General features: G+C 38.6%; 1 protein-coding gene across 1 annotated transcript in view; it reads right to left on the bottom strand.

Annotated features, from left to right (window-relative positions):
* Nucleotides 1-7,258: 7,258 nt before the first annotated feature.
* The window catches only part of LOC110449134 (glutaminyl-peptide cyclotransferase-like), a 42,131-nt gene continuing 36,942 nt past the window's right edge, over nt 7,259-12,447 (bottom strand). The window contains exons 6-7 of the mRNA XM_021495776.1: nt 8,200-8,334; nt 7,259-7,600 (exon numbers count right to left, since the gene is read on the bottom strand). Coding sequence (XP_021351451.1) covers nt 7,419-7,600; nt 8,200-8,334 — 317 coding nt within the window. The 3' untranslated portion in view covers nt 7,259-7,418. The remainder of the gene's footprint in view (nt 7,601-8,199; nt 8,335-12,447) is intronic.

Below are 12,447 nucleotides of genomic sequence, written 5' to 3'. Positions count from 1 at the left end.
AGATACTGTCTCGCGCTGGATTAATCTCGAGATACTGTCTCGCGCTGGATTAATCTGGAGATACTGTCTCGCGCTGGATTAATCTGGAGATACTGTCTCGCGCTGGATTAATCTCATGATACTGTCTTGCGCTGGATTAATCTCGAGATACTGTTTGGCTCTGGATCAATCTCCAGATACTGTCTCGCGCTGGATTAATCTCCAGATCCTGTCTCGCGCTGGATTAATCTCCAGATACTGTCTCGTGCTGGATTAATCTGGAGATACTGTCTCGCACTGGATTAATCTCCAGATACTGTCTCGGGCTGGATTAATCTCGAGATACTGTCTCGTGCTGGATTAATCTGGAGATACTGTCTCGCGCTGGATTAATCTGGAGATACTGTCTCGCGCAGGATTAATCTCATGATACTGTCTTGCGCTGGATTAATCTCCAGATACTGTTTGGCTCTGGATCAATCTCCAGATACTGTCTCGCGCTGGATTAATCTGGAGATCCTGTCTCGCGCTGGATTAATCTCATGATACTGTCTTGCGCTGGATTAATCTCCAGATACTGTCTCGCGCTGGATTAATCTCCAGATACTGTCTCGTGCTGGATTAATCTCCAGATACTGTCTCGTACTGCATTAATCTGGAGAAACTGTCTCGCGCTGGATTAATCTCGAGATACTGTCTCGCGCTGGATTAATCTGGAGATACTGTCTCGCACTGGATTAATCTGGAGAAACTGTCTCGCGCTGGATTAATCTCCAGATACTGGCTCGCGCTGGATTAATCTCCAGATACTGTCTCGCACTGGATTAATCTGGAGATACTGTCTCGCGCTGGATTTATCTCCAGATACTGTCTCGCGCTGGATTAATCACCAGATACTGTCTCGTGCTGGATTAATCTGGAGATACTGTCTCGCGCTGGGTTAATCTCATGATACTGTCTTGCGCTGGATTAATCTCGAGATACTGTCTCGCGCTGGATTAATCTCCAGATACTGTCTCGCACTGGATTAATCTGGAGATACTGTCTCGCGCTGGATTAATCTCATGATACTGTCTTGGGCTGGATTAATCTCGAGATACTGTTTGGCGCTGGATCAATCTCCAGATACTGACTCGCGCTGGATTAATCTGGAGATAATGTCTCGACCTGGATTAATCTCCAGATACTGTCTTGCGCTGGATTAATCTCGAGATACTGTCTCGCGCTGGATTAATCTCGAGATACTGTCTCGCGCTGGATCAATCTCATGATACTGTCTTGCGCTGGATTAATCTCGAGATACTGTCTCGTGCTGGATTAATCTGGAGATAATGTCTCGCGCTGGATTAATCTCATGATACTGTGTTGCGCTGGATTAATCTCGAGATACTGTTTGGCGCTGGATCAATTTCCAGATACTGTCTCGCGCTGGATTAATCTCCAGGTACTGTCTCGCGCTGGATTAATCTCGAGATACTGTCTCGCGCTGGATTAATCTGGAGATAATGTCTCGCGCTGGATTAATCTCATGATACTGTCTCGCGCTGGATTAATCTCCAGATACTGTCTCGTGCTGGATTAATCTGGAGATACTGTCTCGCGCTGGATTAATCTCATGATACTGTCTTGCGCTGGATTAATCTCGAGATACTGTTTGGCGCTGGATCAATCTCCAGATACTGTCTCGCGCTGGATTAATCTGGAGATAATGTCTCGCCCTGGATTAATCTCCAGATACTGTCTTGCGCTGGATTAATCTGGAGATAATGTCTCGCCCTGGATTAATCTCAAGATTCGCGCTGGATTAATCTGGAGATACTGCCTTGTGCTGGCTTAATCTCCAGATACTGCCTCGCGTTTGGTTAATCTCGAGATACTCTCTCGCGCTGGATTTAAATAACACTTTCACAGGCAGGAATAGAATTGAATTATAAGTTGATATTGAGAAAATTATTATCAAACTTCATGAAATCGTTTAATAAGCAATGTAGAATCAGAGAGACATTTCACCCAATTGCACCGCAATACTGCAGGAGGTCAGGGGACAGGTAACAGCTTTACCTATTCAGCCCCTTTTTGTGTCGCCTGGGAAAAACTGGTGACACATAGGTATTGCTATGTCGACGGCGGCGGCGGCGGCATCCGCACAGAGGTTTTCGTGCCATAACTTGTGTTTCCTTGGGCCGATCAAACTCAAACTTCATGCAGTACTTTCTTACCAAAAGTGCTTGCTAGGGATTACTTTTTAGGTCCGAAGGTCAAAGGTCAAGGTCACTGTTACTATAAATAGAAAATCTGTTCATGATGTTTTGCGATGTAGGTTAATTAACTTAGTTAACTTAGTGTATTCTGAACGCAGGCCTCATAGTCCATATCTATGTTATCTTAATAACAATGTTTTGATGTGACGTCACTCAAATGTTGTTATGATTCTCCTTTCATCACTTTCCCAAAATTTATCAATGCAGTTTTCGAAAGTTATTATATTTGGTGCTTGAATCATGTTTTCAGGTAGGGAATTCCAGTCGCTAACAATTCGTAGAGTAAATGAGTATTTCCCAACGTCCAGTCTGCTCCTTGATTTATCCAGACTGAGCGAATGTCCCGAGTCCTTTTATCTTGTAATCTTTCCTCCTATGGACATCATTCATTCCTGGCAGTAATTTGGTAGCTCTCCACAGGACACTTTCTAGTAGTTTGATATCCTGTTGTTTGTATGGTTTCTATACACAAGCCCAATACTCTAGATTGGGTTGAACTAAAGAATTATACAGTAGTCAGAATGATTTGTCATCTAAGTATGTATATGTTTTTTCTGATGGCTCTAAGTATTCGGTTTGCTTTGTTTACGGCGGCTTGTATATGATTTCTAAAACTTAATTGTCGACAATTATCCCAAGGTCTTTCTCTTCCATTTCCTCCGTTAGCGTTACTGTTGTTCTCAGACAATCAACATCTTGGTATTAATGCAGATCATTTCAACTTTACTTCTTTCCCGAATACGTTGTTTTGCATTTGTCTGGGTGGAATTTTGGCAACCATTTGTCCAACCGTTGTTGTGAATTGTCTAGGTCCTGGTGAACATCGCCATTGACCCTGGTGTCTTTATACAATTTAGTATCATCGGCCAAGAGTAGGACATTCAAATCAACAGAACAAACAATTATGGTCCAAGTACACTGCCTTGTGTCCATTCAGAGGTGTGACCATTAACAACAACTTGCTGTCGTCTTTTAGCCAAAAGCCTTTTATCCAGCTTACTAGTTCTGCTGACAATCCATATGATTTCTGTTTGCTGATTAGCCTTCTGTGGGGAACAGTGACAGGCCTTTACGATGTCCTTATAAACCACTTCGATTCCACCCCTTTATCAATGATTCTCGTCCAGTCACTAATAGTTTTAAGAATATTGAGTAAAGTGGACCTCCCTTTCATAAATCCAAATTGCTGAGTACTTAGAAGCTTGTTGTTTGTTCAATGTTCCATATTGCGGTTCCTTACAATTGTTTCCAACAGTTTGCCTATGATACTCGTTAAACTGACTGGTCTGTAGTTACCTATGATACTTGTTAGACTGACTGGTCTGTAGTTACCTATGATACTTGTTAGACTGACTGGTCTGTAGTTACCTATGATACTTGTTAGACTGACTGGTCTGTAGTTACCTATGATACTTGTTAGACTGACTGGTCTGTAGTTACCTATGATACTTGTTAGACTGACTGGTCTGTAGTTACCTATGATACTTGTTAGACTGACTGGTCTGTAGTTACCTATGATACTTGTTAGACTGACTGGTCTGTAGTTACCTATGATACTTGTTAGACTGACTGGTCTGTAGTTACCTATGATACTTGTTAGACTGACTGGTCTGTAGTTACCTATGATACTTGTTAGACTGACTGGTCTGTAGTTACCTATGATACTTGTTAGACTGACTGGTCTGTAGTTACCTATGATACTTGTTAGACTGACTGGTCTGTAGTTACCTATGATACTTGTTAGACTGACTGGTCTGTAGTTACCTATGATACTTGTTAGACTGACTGGTCTGTAGTTACCTATGATACTTGTTAGACTGACTGGTCTGTAGTTACCTATGATACTTGTTAGACTGACTGGTCTGTAGTTACCTATGATACTTGTTAGACTGACTGGTCTGTAGTTACCTATGATACTTGTTAGACTGACTGGTCTGTAGTTACCTATGATACTTGTTAGACTGACTGGTCTGTAGTTACCTATGATACTTGTTAGACTGACTGGTCTGTAGTTACCTATGATACTTGTTAGACTGACTGGTCTGTAGTTACCTATGATACTTGTTAGACTGACTGGTCTGTAGTTACCTATGATACTTGTTAGACTGACTGGTCTGTAGTTACCTATGATACTTGTTAGACTGACTGGTCTGTAGTTACCTATGATACTTGTTAGACTGACTGGTCTGTAGTTACCTATGATACTTGTTAGACTGACTGGTCTGTAGTTACCTATGATACTTGTTAGACTGACTGGTCTGTAGTTACCTATGATACTTGTTAGACTGACTGGTCTGTAGTTACCTATGATACTTGTTAGACTGACTGGTCTGTAGTTACCTATGATACTTGTTAGACTGACTGGTCTGTAGTTACCTATGATACTTGTTAGACTGACTGGTCTGTAGTTACCTATGATACTTGTTAGACTGACTGGTCTGTAGTTACCTATGATACTTGTTAGACTGACTGGTCTGTAGTTACCTATGATACTTGTTAGACTGACTGGTCTGTAGTTACCTATGATACTTGTTAGACTGACTGGTCTGTAGTTACCTATGATACTTGTTAGACTGACTGGTCTGTAGTTACCTATGATACTTGTTAGACTGACTGGTCTGTAGTTACCTATGATACTTGTTAGACTGACTGGTCTGTAGTTACCTATGATACTTGTTAGACTGACTGGTCTGTAGTTACCTATGATACTTGTTAGACTGACTGGTCTGTAGTTACCTATGATACTTGTTAGACTGACTGGTCTGTAGTTACCTATGATACTTGTTAGACTGACTGGTCTGTAGTTACCTATGATACTTGTTAGACTGACTGGTCTGTAGTTACCTATGATACTTGTTAGACTGACTGGTCTGTAGTTACCTATGATACTTGTTAGACTGACTGGTCTGTAGTTACCTATGATACTTGTTAGACTGACTGGTCTGTAGTTACCTATGATACTTGTTAGACTGACTGGTCTGTAGTTACCTATGATACTTGTTAGACTGACTGGTCTGTAGTTACCTATGATACTTGTTAGACTGACTGGTCTGTAGTTACCTATGATACTTGTTAGACTGACTGGTCTGTAGTTACCTATGATACTTGTTAGACTGACTGGTCTGTAGTTACCTATGATACTTGTTAGACTGACTGGTCTGTAGTTACCTATGATACTTGTTAGACTGACTGGTCTGTAGTTACCTATGATACTTGTTAGACTGACTGGTCTGTAGTTACCTATGATACTTGTTAGACTGACTGGTCTGTAGTTACCTATGATACTTGTTAGACTGACTGGTCTGTAGTTACCTATGATACTTGTTAGACTGACTGGTCTGTAGTTACCTATGATACTTGTTAAACCGACTGGTCTGTAGTTACCAATGACACTTGTTAAACTGACTGGTCTGTAGTTACCTATGATACTTGTTAGGCTGACTGGGTCTATAGTTACCTATGGTCCTTGTTAAACTGTCTGGTCTGTAGTTACCTATGATACTTGGTAGACTGACTGGGTCTATAGTTACCTATGGTACTTGTTAAACTGCCTGGTCTGTAGTTACCTATGATACTCGTTAGACTTACTGGTCTGTAGTTACCTATGATACTTGTTAGACTGACTGGGTCTATAGTTACCTATGGTACTTGTTAAACTGTCTGGTCTGTAGTTACCTATGATACTCGTTAGACTGACTGGTCTGTAGTTACCTATGATACTTGTTAAACTGACTGGTCTGTAGTTACCTATGATACTTGTTAAACTGACTGGTCTGTAGTTACCTACTTATCTCCCTTCTTGAAAATAGCTGTAATCCTTCCCTCTTTCCAAGCTTATGCATGGCACACAACCAGAACATAATGATTGATTTAAAAGTATTTGAAATTGTTTAGTTATTACCGGCTCAAGTTCTTTCAATAATTGATTATGGTGATCTGTACAGCTTGGTTACAGGATGTATTTGGCCCGTGCTGGCGTTTTACAGGATGTATTTGGCCCGTGCTGGCGGTAATGTATACACAGTCACGGCATACACAGTTTCAATGGGAGCGAATGTAAATATATGTTATTTATGACCCGTGTTGACATTATTCATTATGCTAATATGATCTGTTATGCTTTATGATGTTAATAGCATATGTTGGCTTTATTTCTGAATACGTGGTGCATATGGTATGTATCGACGTTAGTTAGATTAGATAGTTTCTATTTGACTGTAAAGTGGATGTATTTGGCCTGTGTATTGGTGATTTTTTATATAAATGATCTGTGATGCTTGTTTATATTGCATGCTTTGGTATTATTCAGATAAAACGGCCTGCGTTGGCGTAAGTTAATCAAATTTTACAGTAAAGTTGATTTCTTTCGCGTGGCTAATATTTCGCAGTTGTCCTGTTTAAAACTTTTGGAATAGATATGGTAACTGCCTCCCGATGTTGTGCGTACAAGTAGTATTTTTTTATTCTGACCCTTTTATTGATTTATTCTGACCCTTTTATTTAAGGGAGTTTTGGCCCTTTTTTGAAAAAAACATTTGTCTGCCTCCTAAACTTCTTGGCCAATTTCAATGACAGTTTACAGATATTAATTACCCCCCGGTGTCGTGCATCAGGGTTACTAGGTGGTGGTTTTTTATTTCGACCCTTTTAAAGGAGTTATGGCCCTTTGTTAAAAACCTTTGTCCTGATCATTCTTCCCTAACTACTAGGACGATTTCAGCAAAACTCGTTCATCAGGGCTAACAAGATTTGGTATGCAAGTTTCTTTTGGCATGAGCAGGAAGAATGTCAGTGACCTATATACTTAAATAAGTGTACAGCTCAGTAAATTAAGAAATCATTACTTGTGGGAGACTATGGATTGCTTTGCAATGCTTTGCCTTACTTAGCCTTTAGCTTACAGTTCTGCTTTATGTAGGAGCAAAATAAATAATCTTTTAAGAACAATAAATGAATTCTGTAGAATAAAATGTATATACCCTAGAATTTAAAAAAAATCATCTGCAAATACAACACAGTCTCATTTCATAAGAATATATATTTTTGAAAATCATATTACTTAACATAAAAATTAACCTTGTCAGATTAACAAAATATAGACAGGCCGAGCAAAGACAGTTTGCATATCCCAATATCACAGTCCTTGAAAAGCTCGCTGAATAAGTTGCCATGGTAATGTTACTTTCGCCGTCGACGACAGCCATTATGGTTTGCATCTAGATGGAGAAAATCTGCTACAAATGTCCGAAAGATACGGTTAAAGTTTTCAGTAACCGCATAATCAATTGCCTTGCCATTGTCCGACATCTTGTGCCAAACTTTAGGGAATGGATATGAGATCAGATGCAGTATGGGAACACCTGAAAATGTAAAAAGACGAAAAACATCTATTCAATAAGATTCATCAGTTTGGAAATATATAATATCAAGGTTTTACTTTCTACACAAACAATGTACGTATTAAACATGCCGCAACGTTTCAAGACCGATTGGTACTTTTGTCAAAGCTATGAATAAGTCACAAATTTTTCATTTAAGCTCGCCTCAATTGAAAAATTCTTCGACATGTTTCACAAATTTCATATGAAATGAAAACTCATGTAAGATCCTATATATAGTTATGAACTAAAAATAATAATTAAACAACCCTACAAAGACGTCTACAGATTAGAACTTCCTTGCTGCATTTCATAGCAACAATTACATAGTGGTTTGATGGTAATCCTGGGCGAAAGGAAGTCCATGCCAGTGTGAGTGCTTATTTAATAACAAGAATAGATTTTGGAAAATTAATGCACAACTTATTAACAATGATTGATGTAAAGGAAAAGGAAATCCAAAATTTAATTGCAATGTTCTCCGATTTGCAACATGTTGATGACAGACTAAATAGTGGAATAGGACCTTAAACTACAGTGTAACCTTTCTGTAATCATTTTGTGTTTGGAATCTGATTTACCTCTCTTCTCAAAAGGTTTATGGTCATCCTCTATACCGCCACCCATAAAACCGCTGTATCTACTTGAGTGAAATAGCTTTTGGCGTCTTTCGAGTCCCGTTGAATTCAGGAATTTTTTCTCAGTCAATGTTTCTTCTGTTAGAAAAAAGAAATATCACAAATATCAATATTGAATTATATTATTTTTAACTCCCTTTAGCATTACGTCTCTGTCAAAAAGATCACTGCAGCGCTTTAAACCATTATAAAATGTGAATGCTAACAACAGATGTTTTCTAATCAAGCCTACTATATTGGAGTTATCGGCTCAGAAGGCCTGTAACACTCACCTGGATACGTGATAATTAAGAAATATTCCTGTTAATTACAATGCTGGCCTAAAGGATGTCTTATAGTAATCTCGTTGACATATAATCTACTGTTCAGGGGAGAAGGCTTTCAAATTCATAAAACACCCTAATTACCCTGTTTTTGCCCAGTCAAGTGGAGCTACATTCTTCCTTTACAAATAACTGCATGATTCCCAGGTCAAAAGGGTCGAGGAAATATGGTTTGTTTATATTTATGTGCATATGGTCATATAGGGAATGATATCACCTGTTTGCATGTTATGACTCGGAGACCATTTCTCCAGGTTTTCCTGGTAGCACGACTGTTTGTCTCTTTATGCCAGCAAGCACATAAAGGTTACTGTAATTAGATCTCAACCATTTTTAACTTAATTTCTTCCCCTGGCATTCCAGGTCACCAACACCATTTTGCCAGGTCCTTGGACTGTTGCATGCAAACATGTGAACAGATGTTGCTTTTGCCTGATGTTACAGCCTCCAGAGTCATTGTCAGTTGGAAGGGGATTAAGTGACCGACAGCTCCCAGATTGCTATCAAGGTACAGGAAGGCCATTCTTTTTCTTTATTGCATGGTCCCAACACATATTTTTTAACAGTTTTAACATATAATTCACATATATCATAATTTATATAGTTTCTACTGTTGTCGAGAAAAAGGTTAATATTTAAGCCATTCAACTTAGTATGGCAAATAAGATCCCAGAGATAGGGCAAGTTCTCAGGGTGAATCCTGGTATTATATATGTATAAAACTGTTCATGCTCAGCAATAGTATGTATTGTAATAGGGTAAAGATCTCAAATGTTACTGCCCTGGGACAAAGTAAGGGTGGGAGCCAACCCAAGGGACAAAGTAAGGGTGGGAGCCGACCCTAAGGGACAAAGTAAGGGTGGGAGCCGACCCCAAAGGACAAAGTAAGGGTGGGAGCCGACCCCAAGGCCGATTCTTGAAGCATGATTATGTTTGTCTCTTTATGCAAAGCAATTTTATATAAGGTTATGGGGTGGATATTTCATCTGTTTCAAAGTTATGATCCAGGGACTAAGTCTCCAAGGGTGGGGCCAGATCCCAAGTCAATCTTGGTAGCATATGTGTACATGTTTCTTTATACCAATCAATTGTATATCATATCTTGTGGATCTCAAATGTTAAGGTTCCATATCAAACTTGGTTAATTTCCAATCAGTGATTAAGAAGGAAATGTTTGAAGAAATTGCTTCAGACCAGGTGAGCTTATAAGGTAGTCATAGTAAAATTGCACACATAGGAAATAAAAATAAGCGATATCAGAGATTTTATAACATTCACGGACAAACGTATTCTGCCATTAACAGAACCTGGTTAGGTTCACATATTAAATACCAGGTACTATCTGAGCTAATACCAACTGGAAATGAATTCCTCCACTATGTTACCCTCAACAGTGCTTCCTAAGAAATAGCGATAACAAACTTTCACTGTAAAAATCCAAGATAGCTGCATGTCGACCATTTTGTTTATCTGGTCATTCTCAAAATTAAACATGCACAACAAGGTGGCTTAGATACCAAGTGATAATTAATTGATAATAATTTGAGGTTCTTATATACCGCTTTATCACAACCTAATTCGTAGGTCGTCTCAAAGCGGTTCACAAATTAATATCCGTAGTTATAGGGCCTTTGCAACCAGACAATACTTTTCTCAACTCCCTGGATAGCATACAGCCGGAGCTGCCATTTCGGCGCTAACAGCTAGCATTCAACAATTCTAGCCCTGCCCAACCACGAACTCATTTACAGCTGAGTAGACTGGAACAAGATACAACACATTGCCGTGCCGTGGCGCGAACCCGCAACCCTTCGGTCATGAGGTTGAATTACTCCTTATTTTTGAGCTAAATATACTAGCCTATTACACCAAGTAGTCGACAAACACCCTCATTACAAGAGACTGATAACCTTGTTTGTTGGTTTACCCACGTCAGTGATAGTAGATATAAAAATAAAATGTCCGGGAGCGTGATATAAAATGTTAAAACCAAAAAAAAAAAAAAAAAAAAAAAAAAAAAACATGCACAACTACAGAACAAGGGGAATCTACATGTTAAATTTGAGAAAGATCTCTCCAGTACTTATTGAGAAATATTGATAATAAACATTCACTGTCAAAATCCAAGATGGCTGCCTGTCCGCCATTTTGTTTATCTGATCATTCTCAAAATTAAACATGCACAACTACAGACCAAGGGGAGCCTACATAACAAATTTAGGAAAGATCCCTATCATACTTCCTGAGAAATAGCGCTAACAAACCTTTAATGTCACAATCCAAGATAGTGGCCTGTTGGCCATTTTGTTTATTCGATCAGTAATAAAATTAAACAGGCACAACTACAGACCAAGGGGAACCTACATATAAAATTTGAGAAAGATCCCTCCAGCACTTTCCGATAAATAGCCATAACATACCTTCACTGTCAAAATCCAAGATGGCTGCCTGTTGGCCAAAATTTGAGAAAGATCTCTCTGGTATTTCCAGAGACGGCCGCCTGCATGGAAGGCCTAAGTGTTACCACCCAACCAATCCGCCCATTGGAAGATATATTGTATAGAAAAAATATATCTGTCAGAGGGTAGTTATGTAAATTGCCTTAGCAACCATCCTTAAACCTGCCACTGAAATATAGTTGTGATTGTGTGATTGAAACTTGAGGTTCCCTGTGAAACTTTATTGTTATTAGTAACTCCATCAACTAATTTTATTTATGTACATGTACCCCACAACGATGTCACAATTCATTACTATACCACCAGGCCAGCTGTATATACCAGCTACATGTAACTGAATAACCCCTAAGCTGTTGGTGTGGCGAACACAGTAGACACAGGGGATTGGGGGCATGTACAAACTATCTAAATCTACCATGTATATGTGTACCTGATGTATATATATATATATATATATAACAAACATATCAAAATCAGACTAACTCATTTCTTTTTTTCTAAATCTCCCTATAACAGACTACTTCAGATAACAAACTTGAAATGAGAAACCTTTCATGCGAGTTTAACTATGGTAAACTATTTCCTTTATAAGTACAGATATCTATCGATATTTCTATAATCACCAGAGATGGTATACAATTTCTCTTTGTTCATGTACATGTATATTTCAGTTGAAATTTTAAGTAGTTAGAAAAAATATGTATATAGATATTGATTTTATGAGTCAATCAGTTAAATGATTTTTTTTATCACAGCACAACAAGCCCCTGTCGTTAAATCAAGCAAAATGTAATAAATATTGTCAATCCTGTTTGAAGAAGACCTACCGTAAAAACCCATGTAATTTGCACACTTTTTTTCCAGAAATTTAATACCCAAAGTGGGGGGTGCGTAAAATACACAGGTATAGAAAATTTCAAGTTTTTTTCAGGAAAATATCGACGATTCTGGGAGATCGCCATCTTGGATTATTTCCCTTGGTACACGGAACTCTAAGACAAATGACGGTCAACAAATTTATTTATGTCAAACATTAATAAAAGATACATAATGTGTTGTTATGTGAGTTTATGTGAAAAGTATTATTAAATAGGTAGGTAACCGTTAACAAAAAAAGTTTAGCCAAATTCCTATGCCAGAGAATCGCCGATCAACTTACGACATTACGTTTCGACATCTCGGTGCGTTTCCCCATACTATTACGAAAATGTAGTTGTTCAATTTAAGCTCCGTTCCATGTAAGTTCTGTAAGGTTTTTTCAAATCGCCTATGCGTATACGTATAGCATGTTTTTTTCCCCGCTCACTTTCATGTTGATCTCGCGTCTAACATTACGTAAACACGTGATTGATAATAACCTCGTGAATTATTTCAATATTTATTAAATGAAGCATCGTAAAAATAGTCTG

This window comes from Mizuhopecten yessoensis, unplaced genomic scaffold (assembly GCF_002113885.1).
Source record: "Mizuhopecten yessoensis strain PY_sf001 unplaced genomic scaffold, ASM211388v2 scaffold4507, whole genome shotgun sequence".
Lineage (NCBI taxonomy): Eukaryota > Metazoa > Mollusca > Bivalvia > Pectinida > Pectinidae > Mizuhopecten > Mizuhopecten yessoensis.
The sequence above is the reverse complement of the archived record's forward strand: the minus strand, read 5'-3'. Positions and strand labels throughout refer to the sequence as shown.